Source organism: Hesperophylax consimilis, chromosome 12 (assembly GCF_061612785.1).
Source record: "Hesperophylax consimilis isolate HC1 chromosome 12, BYU_Hcon_1.0, whole genome shotgun sequence".
NCBI classification, from domain to species: Eukaryota; Metazoa; Arthropoda; class Insecta; order Trichoptera; family Limnephilidae; genus Hesperophylax; species Hesperophylax consimilis.
Window position 1 is genome coordinate 5,117,075 of NC_142847.1, and position 22,706 is coordinate 5,139,780.

At 37.5% G+C, this 22,706-nt stretch overlaps 1 protein-coding gene across 5 annotated transcripts; it reads left to right on the top strand.

Annotated features, from left to right (window-relative positions):
- Nucleotides 1-4,970: 4,970 nt before the first annotated feature.
- Nucleotides 4,971-22,496, top strand: LOC149419036 (uncharacterized). Of its 5 annotated transcripts, XM_089638065.1 has the most exons (5): nt 5,061-5,200; nt 6,348-6,519; nt 10,906-11,292; nt 11,467-11,624; nt 12,148-22,496. In XM_089638065.1, exons 3-5 carry the CDS (start codon nt 11,002-11,004, stop codon nt 12,152-12,154), a joined length of 456 nt encoding a protein of 151 aa, XP_089494191.1. In that variant the 5' UTR covers nt 5,061-5,200; nt 6,348-6,519; nt 10,906-11,001; the 3' UTR covers nt 12,155-22,496. The 5 variants fall into 5 exon arrangements, with proteins under 5 accessions (XP_089494193.1, XP_089494191.1, XP_089494190.1 ...); XM_089638067.1 differs by lacking the exon at nt 6,348-6,519 and having other exon boundaries at nt 4,971-5,078; XM_089638064.1 differs by lacking the exon at nt 6,348-6,519 and having other exon boundaries at nt 5,061-5,204.
- The last annotated feature ends 210 nt before the right edge of the window (nt 22,497-22,706 follow it).

Genomic DNA, 22,706 nt, shown 5'->3' on the forward strand with positions numbered 1-22,706 from the left:
AATATTTTGGCATTTCTTAAAAATATTTTTTTATAGCGTGAGATAAAAAAAACAGTATTGCGCATCTTGCGAGTAACACAAATACGGATTACCCACAAAGCACCAGAGGACACAAAAAAAATGGGGGGAATTTTTCGACACGGAATTCTCTAGCTACCCTTCCCCCCCATGGATTTGAAAAATCTATGTGGGGAATTATGCACACAGACATTTTTGTGTGGGCAGAAATTATACTGTGGGGAATCCAGCACCGAGTGAGCAATACCCCATACAATATTTCCTTTTTGCATACCATCACTTGTAAGTAAGTACAATGCGAAATACTAGGGAACAGGTATTTGGACTAGGTATTTATTCATACTTGTACTATTTGTTTCAAGGACCAAGACGAGCTAGTACGATTCGCCTATAAATAACGAATTTTGTTGGATAAAAAATATAAAATATTGTTTATGGATTTTTAAAATACTGTTTGTGGCTGTGGATTATTAAAAGTCTATGAAATGTAGAGTCGAACCGTTATCTTCAAATATTTTAATCATATAGGGGCGTATATCTCCGGTCTGACCTTGTAACCCTGATGAGGCGTGACGTCTTCAACCCGTTTTCTTATAGACAAAGCTGTTGTGGCTGTAAGCTCAGGTCTCATTGGCTCAGAACAAAAATTGTAGTTTGATCTCTCACCATAAATAAACCACTCTCTAGATCGATATCTTCGGGCTTTTTGTATGGCGCCATTTTGTCACCCCCTTAACCACAGACGACCACAGATAAAACGGCCGTTTGGTCCAGACAGGTAAATATATCGTGGACCATAAATAAATCTCAAGGCCATTTAAAAAAAGTGTAACCATAAACAATATAACTACACCCAGCGAACATCGTTCATTCAATAGCCCACAAAAATTATATTTTAAAAATAAAAATATTGGAATGCAGGAAAAGGAAAATAAAAAAAACCCACAGCTATGCACACATAAAAATACTTTTTATTTTCAAAAAGACAATGGACAGTAATACAAAACAGGGTCAGTACAACCGATGTATTGAGCATTGATTTATCATTGAAGTAGAAGATAAAACTAATATATCTAAACAATACATGAAACAGAACAAGACACAGAAAAATAAAAAGTAACGGTCTCAACTAGGAATCGAACCCAGTCTTACTGCAACAACTTAATAGGATTTAATTTGACCTTGCACAAAAATACAAGAATATATACACAAAATACATATTCAACAAATTTAAGTCTTCATTATTATTGCCACAGCACTAGAAGTTATTCAAATTCTCCTGCAAGGGTTTCATATAATTTCCACAGCTCTGTCGTCAGTAAACGTCATGGAAAATGCTGGTTAAATCTGAATACTTACATGATGCAATTCTGGAGAGGTTTAAATGACCTTGTATGATGTAATCGTGGCTTTTTTTAGCAGTTTTAGCATCCTAATACGTGGTATTGTATCGCGTCGGAATACGGATAGGTCTGAAAAGGAAAATTAATTAAATTATTAGCCAATGAAGTACATTCAGAAATCAGGAACATTGTATCAAAGAACGAGAGGTTAGTACCTGTATTTTCCAACGGGTTCGGGTCCTTCTTTCAATTGGTGGAGATAGACCGGATAACACACTTTAACACAACACGGCATTAATTTATCACCTTGAAGAATTCTAGCACGTAACATTATTTTTAGATGGGTGAAAGAAAATTCAAAATATTTACGTAAAAACATCAACTGACTTTTCAACTTACGAAATGGCGTCTTGGAAATTACCGTTAATTTTTATCGGAGCATAAAGCATGCTTAGCTTCTCTTTCTGTTACACAAGTCGCTATGGTAGAGAGCGAGAGATCAAACTACAATTTTTGCTCTAAGCCAATGAGATCTGAGCTTTCAGCCACAACAGCTTTGTCTATAAGAATTTGGGTATTGAATAACTCCTCCCATCATGGTTACAAGGTCATGCGGGAGTTATACGCCCCTGTCTCTCACCCTCTATCATAGCGACTTGTGTAAAGGTGCCTGTAAACGATCAAATTTGTTTGTCAAATTTTACGTTTGCTCGTCACGTGTTTGATGAGCATAAATATACCACTCTCTAGATCGATATCTTCCGGCTTTTTGTATCCAACAGAATTATACAGTACTTAACCACAGATATACAAGCAGTACCTACCGTGCGGAGCAGAGCAGTAGACAAGGTAGAGGAAACTCAAGGCCATTTAAAAAAAGATATGACCATAGACAACATAATTGCTCTCAGCCTACTCTATTCACTCACTAGCCCAAAAAAACTATTATAAAAATAAAAATGTCCTTGAAGCAGAAAAATGTCGAAATGTTTTCCAAGGGCAAGGTTCATCTGACTAAGAAAATAAACTTTTACAGTGCATTTCCTTAAGATGAAACTTGTTAATCTGAGAAGAAGAAACCCAAAATGACAAGAAATTTGCAAAAACACTGAAGAAAATTTCCAAAACATGATTGTCCGACAGTACGACGAAAAATTCCGACATTTTTCAGCCTCATGAACTCATGGTTACATATGTTTAAAAATCTTTAATTTCACCAAAACAATAAGATAATACAGGATAACACTAATCAATAACATGAATAAGTTTATCGATATAATAAATAACATTTATACGTTGTGGAGGAAGACATATGTCAAGTATCAAGCATTGTTCAAAAAACCGAACGAATAACCTAAAACTGTTAATTCACTTTAAACTTGAACTTACGTAGGTAGGTTGAATATAATATGTTTATAACTCGCTAACACTATACTGGCTTATATTGTATTTTTATCACGAACAACTTTAACACGCAATATTTTCGACGGAAATGATAGTATTTCGGCAGCAAATGACAACCCGCGTGTTTAAATAAACCACTGTCATTTTGTTTGAATGATTTGAAAACTGTCAAACGGCATAATTCCGTCATCTCTTTCTGTTACACGAGTCATTATGGTAGAGAGCGAGAGAGATCAAACCAATCCTTCTGTTCTCACCAATGAGATCTGAGCTTTTAGCCATATTATTCGTTTTCTATAAGAATTTTGAGGTGGGCGTGGCGGTTTCAAATGAGTTTCATGGCCAAAGCTTAGTTAAATGCCCCAGTTGATGAGCAAGGCCGCAAACGTTCAAATGAAGTTTGTCAAATATTAGTTCATTTATTTACAGCTTTCGCCGGGAATTGTCTTTTGACGTTTATTGTATCCGGTCTGAAGTGGGGTGAATAGCGAAATATTTTGTGTTGTTAAAAATGACGGATGCGGACAAAGCATTTCTTGCGTTGACTTCCGTAATATTGGCGCGAAATACTTTTAATAAATCCGTTATTGTTTTTATTCCTATGTTTCTTTTATTCTTGTCCATATAGTCCCTGCATTTTACTTTCCACAGTTGCGGCAGATCGCGATATATGGATATAAAATGTAATAAAAAGTCTCTTTCACTTATAACATTCGATGACGCAGCACTCTCCGTAGTGATGGCAACACGAAACTGACGTTTGTATAAACACCCCCGCAAACGTTCAAACATGTTGTCAAATATCGTTAAAACTTTCCGTCAATCAGAATTTCTGACAAACACGTCAAACACGTAGTTTGTTTGACAAGCACATCAAACAAGGCCACAGACGTTCAAATAATTTGACAAACAAATTTGATCGTTTACATGCACCTTTACAGAAAGAGTCTATGCTCCGATAAAATTAACTTAAATTTTCATGACGCCATTTCGAAGGTTGAAGTTTTCGGGTGTTTACGTTTTAAGCGTAAATATTTTGAATTTTCTTTTACCTATCCAGGGGCATTTAACTCAGCCCTGGCTTTGAAACCGATTTAAAACCGCTACGCCCACCTCCGTATTCTTATGGAAAAAACCATTGTGGCTGAAAGCTCAGATCTTATGGGCTTAGAATTTGACATCTCGCTCGAAGCCACGCGGGACATGACCAGACATGACCATGACATGACACAGTTGTCAAATGCTCTTATTTTGTGTCTAAAATATTGCTTGTTAAAGTTCTTCGTGATAAAAATGTAAAGCCTATTGTCTATGGTCTCATCTTTTTTTAAATGGCCTTGAGTTTTTCTACCTTGTCTACTGCTCCGCTCCGTACAACAAGTACTGCTTGTATATCTGTGGTTAAGTACTGTATAAAAATTTTGGATACAAAAAGCCCGAAAATATCGATAATATATGACATTAGGACCCATGGGCTCAGTACTAAAGGGACGTGGACACGGTCAAGCGGCTTGATCGCAAGCACGTAGTTTTTTTGTCTATTGTTGTCTATTATTGTCTATGCTTAGCGGCTTGACAGCCCGCATCAAGCCTCTCCGTCAAGCATGGCCACGCCTTCCTGTGATTTCGTGGTGGTCTATGTATATGTACTTCTATGCCTTCCTGTCATTTCGTGACTCGCGGCAAAATGGAATCTGTCAAAGACAAAGCGTTCTTGGCTCTTACGTTAGCTTTATGTTTGAATAAAATAATAAAAAGAAACGAATTTGGTGTCAAGAATGGTACAAGTTAAGGTACCGCTTTACCCATGAGCATTTGCAAAGTGTATTACAGGATACAGCTATTTTTTGTATGAATATCTTGTGCGGTATTCATACAAAAAATATGTTTTCTCCATTGAAAATTCAGAAAATTATTTCTTCTACAGTTTGATTATTAATGACCTTGAAAACCGCTGTCATAATTATTAAAAAATACTAAAATACTTCCAAAATTTTTAAATTAGATGGATTTCTACAAATTGAACACAAAAACAATAACTAAGTACCTATTTTACAACAATTTTATTCAATTTATATAATTGTTCATGATACGTGATATTTATTTGTCTATTGTCGTTTGTCTATTCCCACAAAAATATAAATTCGCATCAAGCCTCGCCGCAAGCACGTAGAATTGCGCAATGCTTGCAAGCCAGCTTCGGTACACGGTCAAAATGCTTGACACAAAGTGCCATAGACAATAAACTACGTGCTTGCGATCAAGCCGCTTGACCGTGTCCACGTCCCATAAAAACCCGAAGATATTGATCTAGTGAGTGGTTCATTTATGATATATGATATCGATTATCGATCTAGAATGGATCTAGATTATGGTTTATTAATGGTGGTCGGTGGAGTGTTTTGCGTCGGTCATTGCCGTTCTCCGGAGTTTGGGTTGGTATTTGTAACCATTGTTTTCGTAATTGTACTTAAAAATGCACCCGAAATGATCTGTGATTGTCGCATGTATGACTGCAGATACCACGTTTTTTATACCTTAGATATTTGTGAAAATGTGATCTATGCACGAAGGTCGCTGACGTGGGATAATTGTCGTCAATTAATAATTAATACACGATATATAATTTAATTCTGCCATAAGATTAAAATAAACATCTTTGTCATAGGATGAGTAATCATTTGCGATATTGAGGTTAATGTCTCCGACAATAATGGTTTTCTTATTTCTGTTCGCAAGAAGAATGTGTTTTAGTCCATCTACGTAGGTTGGTAATATTGAGGCATGGGTTCTTTATATAGCGAGTATGCTAAAGGTGTACTTTTGGAAACTGATTTCCATATTTTAAATGTTTTCATTGTGCATGTGGATTTCTCTGTCAAAATTCACGACATATTTGTTTGAAATAAATATTGCAATTCCGCTGTTCTTAATTTTAGTATTTGTTGCATAATACTTGTTGACTTGTTTTTTTTTATCTCTAATAAGTAGTTGTGCAATTTTATTCATATTCTATTCTCTCTTTGGCGATTTGAAGCATTTCTTGTCTGTATGTGGCAATCAGCACGGTGGTTGTCCGAGTTTGCTTTGAATTTTTTATTGTTGCTGGAACAGGTGTAGCAGATTGGTTTGTTGTTTCTTTTTGTGCATTTTGCTAGGGTATGGTCTTGTGCACAATGGGGGCAGGCAGGTGGTTGCGTTCTGTTCAGGCATCTTAATGCTGTGGGTCCATACTTCAGACAATGATAACACTGCGTAAGGGGGTTGACGTTTGAAGAAAATAGTTTGACATGTCTTATTGAGACGTCTTGCTGGTCGAGTTTTTGAGTTAGCTACCTAAACAAAGCAGCAAAATAGTTTTCGATGGTCGTTTACAAAACCCCAATCGCTATAGAAATCCATGAAAAATGTTGCAACATTTTTCCTATGTTGCTCAATCAATTTTAGAAAAAAATCACAACTCATCAAAGAACACAATATATTTTGTAGACGATTAATAATTTTCTTCTCTGTAAAATCTTAGTGTACAGATATACAAGCTATTAAGGTTGGTACGCTTGTAGTAATACTTTTTTCTTTTAGAATAATACATACAATATGGATGACAAACGGAATTTAAAATGCTTCAACCTCCAAAAGCTCGAAGATCGATAGAGATGACCAATCAAATTAGGGAAAAACATTTGAATGATACTTTGGAACTAACTCCTTGCCCTAAAGCCACATCCACAATGGAAAGACGATGTCGTGACAGGTACCTACTCTATATAAAAAAAAAATACCACAATTTTATATCATCTATTATAAATACTATTTATTTATATAAATTCGTTATAGTCATCCATATCAAACTTATTGCTTTTTTTTACATTAGCTCCACACAGGAGGCCCTGAGGAAAATAAATTCCCTCAGGGCCTGTCATCTTTGAGGATGCTGTGTGGAGGGTATGTTTAAGGAAAGGACCAACTATCCAGCCTGGAGATGCATTGAACTGGTCAAATATGCTCCCTTTTTCTTTGGTCGATTTTTTACAATTTTAAGTCTCCCTTTATTTAAATTTTAATTCATATCAACAAATATTTCAAAAAAACCAAACTACCCCCCGAAGTTATCGCATTTTATCTCCGGACACCCTGTATAATTGAAGTTTCTCTTACTCGGAACACTACAGCAGATCGCATGTAAAAACAAAGCCCATTGCTTTAAATTTCAATTATGTATGTAGGTGTATCAATCAATAATATGGTGACCGGATAAATCATCAAAATGATGATTCATCACATTTTTAAAAAGTTATATAAAGTCATGGAAAGTGATAAAACAAAAACTTTTAACTGGGTTAAGTAGGTTAGGTCAAAAAAAAAATCTTCGTTTTTAATGACTTTATATCACTTTTTAAATGTGTGTTGAGTTATCACGGAACCCAATAATATATGTACATTAGGGTGGAACACTTTTATATGAAAAAATATTTTTTTCGTAATTCGAATTGGAATACCAGGTAAAAGTTGCTTTATGTAATTGTAAATAACATTTCTAATTTGGAAGTTCTAGCTCGACAGCTTGAGTTCCCGCCATAGACTTGAAATTTTTTAACCCTATTAACAAAATAATAAGTAAATATAATATATTATGCATTAAATGATAAAATAAAAGTAGATTTTAATTAATAAAATCATTTATTTCAAAATTAAACACAGGTTCAGAAAGTTATGTTGGTATAAATAACATAATTTTTTATAGCAAAAATCCTTTTTCGGCCCAAACTTTGGCATGAGTTTTCGAGATGCTAATTTAGATTTTATGAATCCTTCTCATCTTGTCTTGCAGCATACACTTAGAGCTGCTTCTGTCACAACTTTAACAGATCTTTCCACAGCCTGGGTGTGGCAAGACAGTCTCATAAACTCCAACACTGTATCTTCTCTATTTTCAATAAGATCTTGTTACTGCTCATCGGAAATATTCATCAGTATTGGGGGCTCGTATATATTTTGTTGCCAGTCAATCATGTCTATGTAAGAACATGCATTTAATTCCACTTTTGGCACCTCAAACTTGCGCGAAATTTTTTTACTAACTTGACGAGCCTTTAATGCGTCTTGCAGCTAGTTCTCTAATGTGTTTACGTAAATCTGTTATCATACTCAACAACAAGTTTTCTGGATGAGTAAAGTAACTGTTTCGAATTATAACGGGGTCCACTATCGCTAACAACTCGTTGGACAAGTATCTAGTGCTGTTAATGAGCTTCCATAAATGATTTGAACCATCTTTGCAGGATGAATGTGTTTTGATAGCAAACCAGACAGGAGTGTATGATTTCACGACAAACGTTGCTTAAGTCACAAGATTTTGTTGTGAATTTTCTGTAGAAATATACAAACACAGTATGTGATTAGCTCTTGTCAACCAGTGGGCATGGGGTTGAGTTTACCTGGGCTTCTCTGTAATAAATCAGGAGAGCAGGATCCATTTATGACAGCAGTATTAATTTCTTGTAAATATTTCTGGTCTGTACTGAGATCTGCGGATATTTGTGGAGGTAGTTCACCTTCTATCTTCTCAAAGTTGGTACGAGTACAACGGCAGCGTCTCGCATATCTCTAATGCTTTACCAATTTGACCTGCAAATGATTTAGGTCCTGCAGTAGGGCCATCCAAATAGGTAAACAAGTGCCTCAATGGTAACTCATTGGCAAGTGAGAGACAAATTATCTATTGCAATGGTCGAGATAGTCTGTTTTCCAAAAGACGAATCACGCCTCCCACTTTCCCTGTATTTGTTCCACCACAGCCAACAGCCATTAAACCCTCTAGTGATATCTTTTCAGTCGTTAAAAAGCTGTGGATAGCTCTTTCAATATTTCTTGCACTGCCCGATGTTGGAACCCCATACCCAAATAAACAGTACCTGGTTCTTTTATAATCGAAATATGTTCCTCTTGTACAATCACTCTAAACCTCTTCGATCTTTTTTCTTGTCTTTCCTTCCATCGAAATATAATGCAGGGATTTCTGTTACTCTTTCTTCGGCTAAAATTTGCTCACATACTTTTCTGTCTTATTTTTGTTAGTTTCATCCTATCTATTATGCCTCATTTCTTGTTTTAGAGCAGGTAATCATCAATTTTTTACTCTGGATAACATCCGTTCTTCCTAAAGACATTAGTTTGTTAGTGCGTTGGTCTTCTAAAAACATTTGTTGCTCTTTTGGCACTTTTTTTTCTCAAACAAGTACAGCTTACAAATTCTTTACATTTACATGCAGCTATGTCAAATAGCTTTCTACTTTGTACTCTGAACTCTTCTAACTTTTCTTCCTTAAGTTTCTTCAAAGACTTTTTCAAATTAAAACACCTCGAGTTATAATTTTTTAGTAACTGTAAGATTCGTTTGTGCGTGACAATTGGAATAGAAGATTTTATCCACAATTCTTCAATTTTCTTTCAAACTATTTCGGCAATTTCCAAAAACGTAGGTTCTTTTGTTGTGTTATTCCTTCCTTTTTTAGTCTTGTCAAACCCGTTTGTAGAATTTAATCAGATTTTCATATGTAGGTAGGATATTCTCTTTCATCTCGTTGAGTCTAGTTGAGTAGCGCCCTTTGTGGCAGCTGGACGCGTCATGCCGTCTCCAACCGCTTTGTGTTTTTTTAGTATTTTCAAGGGAAACGAGGCAACATCCCTTTGAAGTTATTTAAAAAATCAGTGAATCAACATTTTAAATTAACTTACCAATTAGTAATCAGAACTTAATAATAATGTGACTAGAGTGCAGTGTTTCAAAAATGAATAATCGAAAATTGTGCTAAAAACATTCTAAATTCGCTGAAGTTGAAGTTGAACTTGGGACGAGAATCGGTAACTGTTGTACGCCAGATGTTTTCAATGTTATTCTTGGAAACAGTGAAAGCCCTAACAAGTGCCCAAGGTGATTTATTATTCCGTCCGCCGCCTTTTATTTCGGAACAATGCACCACTAACATAATCACCAGAAACAAGTGTACAAGGAGATGGACTTTCCGAGCGTCACAAGGTTTGATATCTATGTGAGGATACTGTGTCAGCGCTTAATTAGCAGCAGACACATACCTGGACGGATGACGAACCTCGTGCTGGCACTGTTGGTGGCGCGGTGCACTCTTTCGCTGCAGTAGCTGGTCCAGTTTCCTCACCACCTGGGATTCTTGCTGCAGAGTCTCCATCCTCTACCTTCGTCGAATGTCACAGCGGTGCTGCCAAGGTCTGGAATCCATGAGAGGACATTGTGTCAGCGCTCTATTAGCAGCAGACACATACCTGGAAGGATGACGAACCTCGTGCTGGCACTGTTGGTGGACGCGGTGGACTCTCTCGCTGCAGCAGCCGGTCCAGTTTCCTCACCACCTAGGATTCTTGCAGCAGACTCTCCATCTCCGTGTCACCTGTTTCTGTACTTCATTTTATTTAACTTAATTTCAATTTGTAATATTTATATTATTTTTTTTTGTAATATCTGCATTAACTGTACAGCGCCCCTGAGGTGATATTTCGCAAAAGCGGCGCTATAAAAATCATCCAATAAATAAAATCTCTGCACTTACATCAAATATCGGACAGTTTAAATTTCGTCTCGTAGAAGTCATGTTGATTCGCTTAAAAAACTTTAAGATTTAAGGCTTTTAAGGCTTTATCATAAGTACTTGTGAATATAATTGACGCGTTACCTTTCACCTTGAGACAATTATCGACACTAGTTTAAACAAAACACTGCATTTCGTAGATTCGTCCCGCACTTTGCTCCTCTGTCAATGCGCCAAAGTATATTAAAATATTTGATTGCAATAGCTAGTTAACTATATTTGAATATGTTATTAAATATGTAAAATAAAACTATTTCAATAAATTCTGTAATATTTTGTAGGCCGCGCAAATAGCCCCTAAACTGTCCTTTTGTCCTTTGCAGGGGCTTTTACCGTTGTCTGATATTATTTATATTTTTAATTGAGGTAATTGATGGCAATTGGCAACTTAATACAGCTATTCCAAATTAGAAAAAAAAAAATGTATTCCGCACTACTCCCTGAGGCCCTATTCTATCTTCAATACTAAACATTACATTCCTTCAACTAATAAAATTGTCACATATTAATTACAGCTTTCATTCAATCCAAGCGAGATTTCCGGAAGATCGACATACCTCCCCCCATTAAATGAAGATTCCAAAGAGAACTCCATTCCTTCATTCTCCAAAATGTCTCTCGGGAATGCAAGAAAGTCCACATCCACTTTAGAAGACATTCTACGGGATGCCAAGATCCAGAGTCAGGCTGTTGATGACTTTCTGGATACCAGCGATGACCCGACTAGGAACAGTATTCGCATGTCGCTGGAGTCCTTCAAACACAGCATCGCCAGTAACAGGGATGTTGGTAGACCTTCTTCCTCTAAAAACGATTCTTGGGGATATAAACTCCAGGATTTCGGAGCCAACTACGCAAACTCTTCGGGGATGAGGGATTCCATGTTCACGCCAGCAAACAAAGTAAAATATAAATCTGTCCTTTTTTTTCTCTTTGATGACTCTCTGAATGCATCATGTTATTTTCAAATCTTATCCAGTACCTAAGCCATGTACTAAAATGCAGCTTTGCGTTCATGTTTATTTGGAAATCAAAATTAGTTAATGAGACTATTATTTTGTGTTTTCTTTTTTTAGATGGACTTGTCAAGAGAAGAACTTTCTTGGATGAAAGAGCACAGAGCACTTCCTTGTTATCAGCAGTCCACAACCATAGACACTGATTCTGATAAAACCTCTTCTAAGAAATTTTTGTCTCCATTCAACGAAACAGCCAATGATTTTCAAAGTTTGAGGTAGGTATTTTTACTTTCTGTCCATGCTTTTTATTTTCTTACATGTTCTTCTTATGAACGTTTTCCCCCTATATATTATCTTTATTAAAAAAATTTAGGTCGGATGTAACAACGACTGCCAATGCTAGTAAAGTTTCTATGGGCAATTATTTTAATAGAAGGAGTGAGAATATTAACCAAATGCTACCGGCACTTAGAAACTCTCCTTGCTATAAAATACAAACTAGAAATGCCTTTAACTTTAGCTCTTTTAGCTCGCGCTTTGCTTTCTTACACTGCCTGACTCTGCGTATCGCCATTCTATTGGATGGAAATGAAAATTTCAATTCTTTATTCTGTGTTTATGTATAATATTTATTATGTTAGTTTGAATTTGGTGTTCATTTTATCAATCTATTTATTGCCACCAAAAATTGATTACTAAACTAATCGATCATTTCAAATTGAATATCATGATTATTGTTAAAATAAATTGTCTTGAGCTGGGAACAACACAAATCTAATTATGTAACAATGTTTACAGGCAATGAGACCAGTTCTCGTCCACCGCAATAGAAAGCGAAACCAAAGGTCGCCGCTAAAGCCGGTGAAACGCCGTGAAGCCGGCAACGAGTTGAGGTAACTCTGTCCCTCTGCGAAGTAAACGAAATCTACAGCTCGGTTAAAGACTTTAGTCTGCATCTCCACTGCCTCCACGAATCACGACTTCAGCTGCTTCAAGCCATTGCAAAGTTTCGGAAAAGACTCACCACTTACTGTTCGGTTGAAAGAATCCAATATAAATTTGGGGAGCAGTTCCGTACTTTTGACATTAAGGTTATACATCGCAATCAATTTCTTTAGAATGGTCAATTCTCTTTGCTGTTCTTGAAATATATACATTCTGGAAAGCATTTGCAATTCGATTTCGGTAAAAACGCTAAAATAATTATCATTTTCTTGGGATGCCGATTATATAATTATCATTTTTAAAGGCATATAAAAATTTATTCATTGAATGAAATTTTCAGATACAGGTCCCTCCCTTCTTCCTCAGAGGTTAATATCCTCCCCCGCGCAGCCTCAGTCCTGTCCCCCCAATAGTCCTGGCTGATCTGTTCTAGATTGCTGATCACTAGCAGTGGTCCATTGGCCCCACTCCTCTCCAGTAGTGCGGTCAGTCTCGATTTCTCCACTATCTTGGTCCCTTTGGAATAATAAGATCCTCCCCCGCGCAGCCTCCGTCCTTCCCCCCAATAGTCCTGGCTGATCTGTTCTAGATTGCTGATCACTAGCAGTGGTCTACCTCGTTATTAATGCGATAAATCTTACCAATGTGTACGCCGCACGTGTTGATACGGTTGGGGGCCGACAGGTAGAGAGTTGTGTCCAGCCCATCTAAGTGGGGCACATTCATCTCATACCTGTAGCAATGACCATTCGGTACTTGGTCCAACATGTCCCGGGCCCCCGGACTATCAAAACTAACGGTCTTAGCATGTATACCTCCCTTGGGGTCCTTTTCTAACCTACTTTGACATTCTATACGTTTAATGGCTAAATACTTGACTGAGAATGCAGTTATCTGAGCAAGCCACGCCCCCAGGGAGTGGTCCGTGAGTGTGTAGTGTGTATTGTATTGATTGCATTTTCCAATACTGGTAGAATAAGGAAATTATACCTACCAGACGCCTGTGCGCTAAAGATTGCCATCCGTTTAGTAAGATAGGGGAATCTATCAAACGGAACGCCTGATGGTTGTCGGTTGTTTATGAGGGGTGGGTCGTTCAAGGCCATTTAGTACTATTTTTTGGGAAGCAGGTGCTCCCCTGGCTATACTGTAACTTCGTCTTTGAGGAACAGTAACAGGCGGCTGAACAGTCAGCTTGTCCATTTTGTCCGAAATTTTTTGCTGGGCCTCCAAAACCTCCTCAATTGTTGCCCCCCTTGTCTTAATTTTCGTCAATTCTAATGTCATGGTCAGGTCAGTCATAAGTGAGTCCACAATGGTTGTTAGCTCGTTTTTGTCAGTCTTGTTCAGTTTGTTATTACCGTCATTAATGATTTTGATGATGCGCATGACTTTTTCCATAGAAGGAATAATTCTCTCCTGCTCGCTATTAGGCGAGTCGTTTATTCGTGGTCGCTTTCTATTCTCCTGATTGGGAGAAATCTCGATAAATACGATGGTCGGGTTGAGTATCTTGAGAAGCGACCCGCTTCTCACCTTTGTCTCCTTTATTTTTCATCCTTTTTTTGGGGTTCTTTTTGCACATACTCCATCAATTCTTTAATATTGTGCGTAGAGATCACTCCCGTTGATGTGCTGGGTACTGGATCGGCGACACTCTTATCTCTGTTGTCTTTATTATCAAAAGATTTGTTTTTCGCAGTAAAGTATTCCATATATTGACTAATATTTAGTTCATCATCGTCACTTGAATAATTACTTGAGGAAGACATTTTAATTAAGGGAATAGTAATGGAGCATAAAGTATAATAATTTCACTGGGGGACCGGGTAAGTTTGTTTCACCATAGCGGAGATCGCAGCAGTTAGGCCGGGCAAGCCGGGAAATAACGTCACTTTAATGATAACTCTTGTAATGAGATTTCTTAAAGAAGGTTCTAGAACATTCCAGAAACTTCGATGTAGACGAAACACGTGGTGGCAAAAACGAAGATGGCGGTCTTCCGCCCTCCACACTAGCGACCACTAAAAAAACTTTATGTGTTTTGACACTTAAAATGCACCGATTTGAATTGGGATTTTTGTATAAGCAGAGGATTGATCGCAATGTATGATGTAACTGGGAATTTAACAATAACGGTTGAAAGTTTGATGATTTCACATCACCACGCGGTGACAACAAGCGTAAACTGGCAAAAGCCCGCTTTTATAATGGAAATATCACTTATTAATTACACAAAACACTTCGAGAAAATTTGACAAAGAAAAATAACAATTTTCGACAATTTTCGCAATTAACGAGAAATTAGAAAAAAATTTCTGGAGCGAGGTTGGGGTGACTGCTCTCGCCGGAAGCGAGAACTGATCCGAGGCTCAGGGGGCACTGTAACAGTTTCAATATTACCCCTACAACTTAAGGTTGACTCATCTATAGTTGGAGCTACGGACCGCCTACCCATCGCTTGTATAGCCGTCCATTTTAGCAGCGCGACTCACCGTGAGCGAGCGGACCAGTACTCAACGGGAGGCGAGCAGAGATGAAGCACTGGGAGATTGAGGGTGAGCTCCAGACGACATTATGGATCGACATTTTGGAATCCTGTTAGCTAGCCGATGTTTGCTGGACATCGTGCTATTCATTATTAAATTTTGTGAATTCAAATCCTTGAATTTACATGGCGCCCTTTATACGAAACAATTTCAGGGGCTCTATTCCTGAATCGAGGGCGCTCTTAATCGCCGTCGAAAGTACGTACGTTGGTCGTCGTTGCTATTCCCGAAATTGGTCGAAGGTACATACTTCAACGCCAAACGTCAAAAGTCATTCCACACAACAACTACTGGGTATAACCAGTAGAAACAGGGCAGCGAGTGGTAGGTTGTTGGGGTTTCTATGGAATTGGCTGTCAAAATCTAGTCTAGCTGTCAATTTTTGTTTTACCGCGCGAACTTTCGGACCCGCAAAGAGGTTTATAAAGTTATACAATCCTATTACGTGTGTCCCGTAATGAGCACCGGGTTTATACAGTTTAAAATAAGCTCGTCAGTCGCATTGAGGCTGACTGCTGGAGCTGGTGGTCCGCCTCCTGTCCCGGCCGCATGCCGCTTCAAGGAGGCATTCTTTGTTTTTGCTTTCGACCTTAAGTCTTGTCATGTCTGAAAATATTTTTGAATTATATTAATTATTTACACAAAATATTAGTGGAAAGAGACTTTATAAGATCTTTAATTATTAAAAAAGAAGGACAACATCAAGATCACACAATTTTACTTGAATTTCGAAACAATCGGCTTTGAAGTAACATAGCCCCACTATCATTCTTTTCAATATCGTGATTTTTAACATACACATTAGGCTTAAAATGAAACACCATGTGAGCGGTGACCGGACAACTCAGAATGAAATCAACTAAACTCTTCAGAAAAGTCAATAAAGGTGGTGATAAAAATAAATAAAAAATTGGTTAAGGGCTATTTCAAAATTATTTTTTTCGTAGCTTTGACGTTTCAAAGAGGTGTTGAGTTGACTTGATTTGGCGTGAAACCCATGTGAGATGGGAGCATGGTGTTCGTTTTGTTGAAAAGAAATTTGTCATAGGCAGCGCTTCGTCTGAACGAAGCGTTAAGGTAACAAATAGACATTAAATGTACTATACACACAAATTAATGGAAATGAATTAAAACAAACCTTTCTCCAGTGTTTAAAGTCTTTATTCGCTCCTGCCAGGGCATTTAGTTGATCGGCAATAGCTATCCATCTACGCCGGGATTCCGCAAATGTAAAAGTGGGTGAAAATTTCCTACTTACTAAGTCTTTATCGGAGCTTACAAGCTCAATTAAGAGTTGCTTTTGGCAATTTGTAATATGTCCCGCAGCCATTTCTGTTTTGAATAACGAATAACTGTTGTCTGTTTGACAGTCACACCATAGAAATCCCAAAAACATCAGGAACATAGACAATATTCACAGGGGTGCCAATATAATCATCTCTTCTACCAACTGCGACCGTTCGACGCTCAAGAATACGTAAAATTGAAACATTCGAAAAAGTTAGTCGCGACGACTAATAGTTTTTCACTCGAAGACGGCGCATACGAAAACGATTGATCGTTTAACTCCAGAATCGCAGGCCAGGTCTTATGTTCATATTTAATGTCACACTTTTACGAAATAATGCTTTTCAATAAATTCCAATGTGCAAGTGATTCCTCGAACCTTGCACGCGCTCTGAGTTATTAATCAATCTTAAATTATAGAATCTCTTGTTCTCATTATTTTCATCATAATTAATATCTTAATTTCTCGCTAATATATACACTCGATAATAAATATTAGATTATGACATCATCCTTTTATTTATTATGCATCCTACCATCCTACTCCACACGTTGGTATTCATGTTATAGATGAATTTGGTATAATAGAAGTACGTTAACATCTTTTCATTGTTACAATGGCGCCAAACGTTGTGGTTTCCGGTTGGAATTTCAAAATTTTTGAGAGCATTTTTTCTTGTGGGTAGTTTTGAAATTTCGTACGTGTGACCATGAGGTACTAAAACTCATTACAAATGTCGTCTGGAGTTTCAATCTTTCCAGCAATTAGTTTCTTCTGGCTTTTATAAATTATTTTTTATCCTTGTTTTAAATTTCTTCCGTTGGGTATGCCGAGCTCTTCGAGAGTTTCGTATTACTATCTTAAGTATCTGCACCTAAGTTTAGTTAAATTTTTGAGCATTACTTTCGGTCTTTGGACGTGATTAATAGTTATTCCTTTCCATTAAGTTTTAGGTACACATGTATTCACGGAGTCTCATTTGTTTTATCATAGGTGTTGCAGCTTCTGGCACCTAGGATTATTCTTCTTTGAGCATTATTCTCCGTCTTTGGACGTTATTAATAGTTGTTTCTTTTCCATTAAGTTTTTAGGTACACATGTATTCACAGAGCCTCATTTCTTTCATCCTCGGTGTTGCAGCTTTTGGCACCTAGGATTATTCTTCTTTTAGCATTATTCTCCATCTTTGGGCGTTACTAAATAATTGTTTCTTTTTCCTTTAAGTTTTTAGGTACAAATATTTACTGAGACTAGAAGCCAATCAAAAGACCCCTAGATGTCTGCGAGTAGAGAATTGGAGACAGAGGCTTCTCTTACTTCCTCTGGTACCACTCCATAAATGAAATCTTAGATACAATGAAACTACTTGCATCAGAGAATTTCTAGAATGCGTAGAGGAACTCGCGCTAGCCCGCTCTGTAAGTAGGAACAATTTATTTATAGGAGCTTGCTAGCTATTTGAGGGAAATGCTCTTGATTGGCTGAGGGTCAACTAACTGTTCAATCAACCAAAGATACTATTGGTTCTTTTATTACCAAAGTCCTAATTTTAAATAGTAGATTAAATAACAAATTGCCGGATGAGGATATCTTAGAGATATTATTATTATAAAAGGTTCAACTTATGTTTCATTCATGGTACAATCATATGCATATATTAAATATAATAGAATATTTTACGAAGAAAAATATAACAGGATAGTACTTTATATAATTAAATCTACAGAAACAAATCGCCCTACTCACCTGGCTCTTTTGCTGAGTGAGAAACTTACACTCGAATTAATAGTTTAACAGAAAAATAGTTTAAAACATTGTTTCCTTTTCAAATATCTTGCAACTGGGTCATCGTCCAAGACTCTTGCATTTACTTTTCGAATAGAAGCATCTAGATTCTAGAGTGTATTCAAAATGGCGTTTGCTTTCAAAAAGTATTGAAACAGATAAAGCATTAGCAGATAATATTGTAAAATGTATATGTGTTCTACATAATACAATAATTAACAAGGAAGGATTTGAGCGTCATCTAACTGAAGTTTTTGTATTTAATGAACACAGACAGGCTATAGGACGATCCTCTAATGCAGCTAAAAGTGTGAGATGTTTATGTAACATATTTTTAAACAATCCTTTGCGTTACAATAATTAATTGAACTCAAATTGTAAAAATACCAATAAGAAACAAAAAAACGAGTAAAATTTGTGATTTTGCTAACGAACAATTTGACAAAATGGTATAGATTCTGGAGTGACGTAAATGGATTCTGACAATAAAAATTAAAAAGCATCTAAAAACCACAACCACTACCACTCTACAAGAAAACGAAATATGATAAGACTGCCATTTAGAAAAAAATCTAAATATCGGAATTCCTTGATTGAAATCAAGAATTACCAGTCAAAGTAAAAGAAGAGAAAAATATGTATAGAATTTATGAAAATGTGTTTTGTAATTTCTAAGTACCTACATGATGTAGGTAAAATATTTATTAATAAGCAATTATAAGGTTTATGTTAAATATTATGTAACCATTGAACATATTATATACTATTTCAATAAAGATAAACACAAAAAATTAATAATATGTAGTTTTGATAATTGGGTGACTAAATACTGTTGGTATTTAAACAAGAATATTATGTTGGTATTAGACAATGATTATATGTACTTACCTATATTACAAATTTTTGTAATATAGTTAAGTACATATAAAAAAATTAACGTTTAAAGTCTAAGATGGACTGTGAAACATCTGCAGTGGCTGTGTCTTCTGCATTTGGACTCATGACTGAGGAGGTGATGTGAGGTGTGTTGGATACGCAAATTGCTCCACCACTTCTTGGATTCTGTCATCTAAATAATTTGCACAGAAATCCCTTACTCCTGGGCCTAGTATCTTGTCCATTGCGCGCGAAAATGACCCGACGGACGTCTGCCTTGCGGTAAAACTCTATAAACAAAGGACTTTCCGTTGTACACGAAACCGGTGTATTTGCGGCTCTCCTTACTAATAGGTATTTAACATTGTTGATGTCTAAAGTAGTTATATGTTTCACACCGTGGAACCGCTGCAAGATTTCCGATGTCAACGGTGGTTTCTCCACTTCGGCCTGCATCCTAGAATTTAGTTCCCGCGCGTCAAGTAAAATCCGAACTGAACCGTCCTTTTTCAGGGTAAACGTCAACGGACTCGAAAACTGGGTGGCTTCCCTGCTAATTATGCCTAAGGTTTCTAATTTACTAATTTTCGCGTCTACCTTGTCCCTATAAGCGAATGGAACCGGATACGATCTCCTCACAAATGGAGTTTCGTCGGTCATCTTATGTGTATATTTATCGGTTAAACCCGGCCTTTCGCTGAAAACGCGACGATGTTTGTTCAAGACTATTTTCAGCTTCTCCCCCTTTTCCGGATCTATAGATAAACCGGCCACGGCGGTTTCTATTTTCTGTTCGAGACTTTCCACATCTTTTAAACCTGTGCTACCTTCTATGACGTTGACGGAATTGGCGGTGTTATGTACAGTTTCCTCACAAAACTGCTTACTTAGCTCGATTTTCACGACCCCGGAATTTAATACTTCTATTTTCGTTTTACCCCGTTCTGTCGTAATCACTAGCTCCCTTTTGCTACTGCATTTCACCTCAGCTGAATAATTATCTAGCCAATTTATCCCCAGAATAATCGGCCTAATTAATTTCGGTACTATTAAGCATGATGTGTTAATTTGAATCTCCCCAAAACGTAGTGGTATTAGGACTAAGCGAGATATTTTCATACTCTTTTGTCCCATCGCGCCTTTAATCTGCATTGCGGTCACAGGCATGATCGGATACCGCGCTTGATCACGCAGGTTGCATTCCCAAAATTCCTGCGCGACACATGTTATCTGACTGCCCGTATCTATCAAACAATTCACTTTTATATCATCTACGTGTGCCCTAGCCTCGGGTAATTGTGGTAACGCACTATTCCCCTCCACCTCACCGTAGTCTTCATCCTCAAATATGGTATTGAATCCGATATTTGTTCTTTCCCTCTCTCTTTCCCCCATCTCTACGGCATTCCATACGTCACTTAAATGTTGCAAAGAATTCACGCACGCGTCAACTTCTATTCTTTCACTCTCCCACCTTACATCCTCACTTTCTACTCTGCGCACGGCCTTATTTGCCTTAATAGGTATTTTTATTCCTTGCCCATTCTTTCCTAATCCCTTTGTCGCATCCCAATTATATTTTAACATTATTTTTAATGCCGTGTTGTGCCTCGGTGTCACTGCCCTTGTTTCTTCAGGAGTCGCAATCCCCAGAGCTACTGGACCGACCCGCTTCCGTTTCCCGCGTTTTCAGCCAAACATATCGCCTTCTCGCCGGCCGCAGTAGTGTTCGTCTTATTTGTAGCCTGCGCGCTTGCCCCCTCGGCACATATTGCAGACCGATGACGTGTGTGATCCCTCAATCGCCGAAATCTTAGGCCGCACTGCTTGTCGATTATCCTTGTACCTCCCGTGTTCCTCTTTTCCCTCCCTATCTCTCTTAACAGCGTTCCTGTCCTGCGGTGCGCAAACCATGTTGTCTAGCTTCCTTAAGAACTCGGCGGCGTCCAATTCGGTTCCCGGCGATCGGGAGAACCACAAAGCTTGTGTTTCCCTAGGGAAGTGTAGCATGATCTCGTTCACAACCCCCGATTGTGCGTCCGTGATTTTCAACGCTTTCGCGAGCTCCCAATATTTGGCAAATTGTGCTAACATAGATGCACCCCTTTTTGGGTCCCACATATCGTCTGAAAGTTTTCTGCGTAAATTTTTTTGATGAATATTGCCACAAAAATTCGCAAGAAAGTCCCTTTCGAAGTCATCGATAGTCTCCCATCGACTCCAATACAACTTCATCCAGCTTCGTGCACTTCCTCTGAAACTCTCCTTTATTTGCATCATGATGTCGGTCCGCTTCGTTCGCCTAGCATAATCCTTCAAGTCCTCCAGGAATTTTATCGGGTTCTGGGTACCTCCACTGGCTTCTCTTGAGCTGGTAACATCTCCACGAGTTGCAGAATATTCCTCGTCTCGACTTGCTCTCCCACTGGGGCGGGCGTCGCCACAGGTGTTCCCTTTTGCTTCTCAATTTCCTGAATCCTGTTAACCAATGGTCCCAATGCTTGTTGAATTATTAGGGTTATTTGCCCTATGTCCATTTGCGGAGCCCCACTCGAAGTGCTTTCCATGGCAGCTGACATCTCCAATTCTCCCTCGGCCCTCTTTTGTCGCGTTCCAGTGCGGCGTTTATCTCCCGACATTTCTTCTCTTTTCTCCGAAATCTACCGAAATGATTTAAACGCACTGACTTGAATCTATGTTATTATTATTATTATTTCATAAATTTGTATCCCCTTTTTTTTCTGAAATAAGGTTGATCCACGCTATTTGTCTTTATCTAGGTTAAATGGTTACGCTCCCAGCGGTCCCGCGTTCGACAACAACTTCTTTACACGATCGTCGGTTCCGAAGTACATTCATCACTTTGTCTTATCGGAGGTTAGGTAACACAATAAAATTTCCTTTTTTATCTATTTAATTAACTCACTTTTTTTTTTTTTGCAGTTTTGCAATTACAAAAATAATAATAGTTATGCGTACTTGAAGTGAAACGACTCTTAACTGTGCAATACAAATGGAATGTTATTATTATTTCTAACGGGAACTAGGGTAACTGTTATACCTGTTTTTTGTTTTTGTTTTTTCAAGTGTAACCTATCCATCGGCCTTGCTATGACCCAGTTATGAGGTGTCATCCCAAATTTCCGAACTACGATGTTATAAATCACGATACTAATGGTTTGTTTATCTATCAGTCTACCTTTTTTTTTTGAACTTGGGTTATTAACCTCGTTTTTTTCCTATTCCGTTGTCGTATTATACTCGTTAGTATTGGAATGTCTAATCTGTCTATTTTATCCCGTTTTAATAACTATGTTCGCGAGTCTTTGTTGTTTTTTTTTTTTTCAATAGATAAGAAATCAGTCATCTTGTAATTCTAATTCACCTGGTCACATGGCACCATTTGTAATGCTTCCGGCCTTCTACATTTATATACCTACATTAAAATAATGATTATTTCTCCTGTCTGATCTGCAAAATGTTGTAACATCCTGGTCATTGTCCTTCGATTTTCCTAAGCTGTTGGTGGCGCCCTTTAGAAGGAATACCTTAAAAGGAAACCCTAGCTAAGCCTTTCGATCCCCGTATGGAACATACGGCAAAAGATCTTAAGAGTTAATTCGCAATAATGCTCTTTTCAGCGTTGTGTTTTTTTTTGGTTTTGAAATTCATATGAGATATGAGCGAGCTATTAATGCATATGTTCGTGGTAATCCTGTTTCGTTTAAATTAGAGTGAGCGATCCCCTTACCATTGAAATTTTTAAAACTTTCTTATAAGACCGTGCGTTTAAAAGTATCCGCGATTTTGGTATCTCTCCGACGTGAGGAAGTAAACTTTTAAAGAAGAGGTGATGTTCATCATTTTCATTGTCTCTGGATTCTTTCCTCCGGGACTTCTCTTTTAAATATTCT

What these genes read in the sequence shown, in the direction of transcription:
- LOC149419036 (XM_089638064.1), top strand. Translation starts at nt 5,094, where the DNA reads ATGATATATGATATCGATTATCGATCTAGAATGGATCTAGATTATGGT. An exon ending in GTTCTCCGGAGTTTGGGTTG is followed by an intron (nt 5,205 to 10,905) that starts GTATTTGTAACC and finishes TATTAATTACAG; the next exon opens with CTTTCATTCAATCCAAGCGA. An exon ending in TGTTCACGCCAGCAAACAAA is followed by an intron (nt 11,293 to 11,466) that starts GTAAAATATAAA and finishes TTCTTTTTTTAG; the next exon opens with ATGGACTTGTCAAGAGAAGA.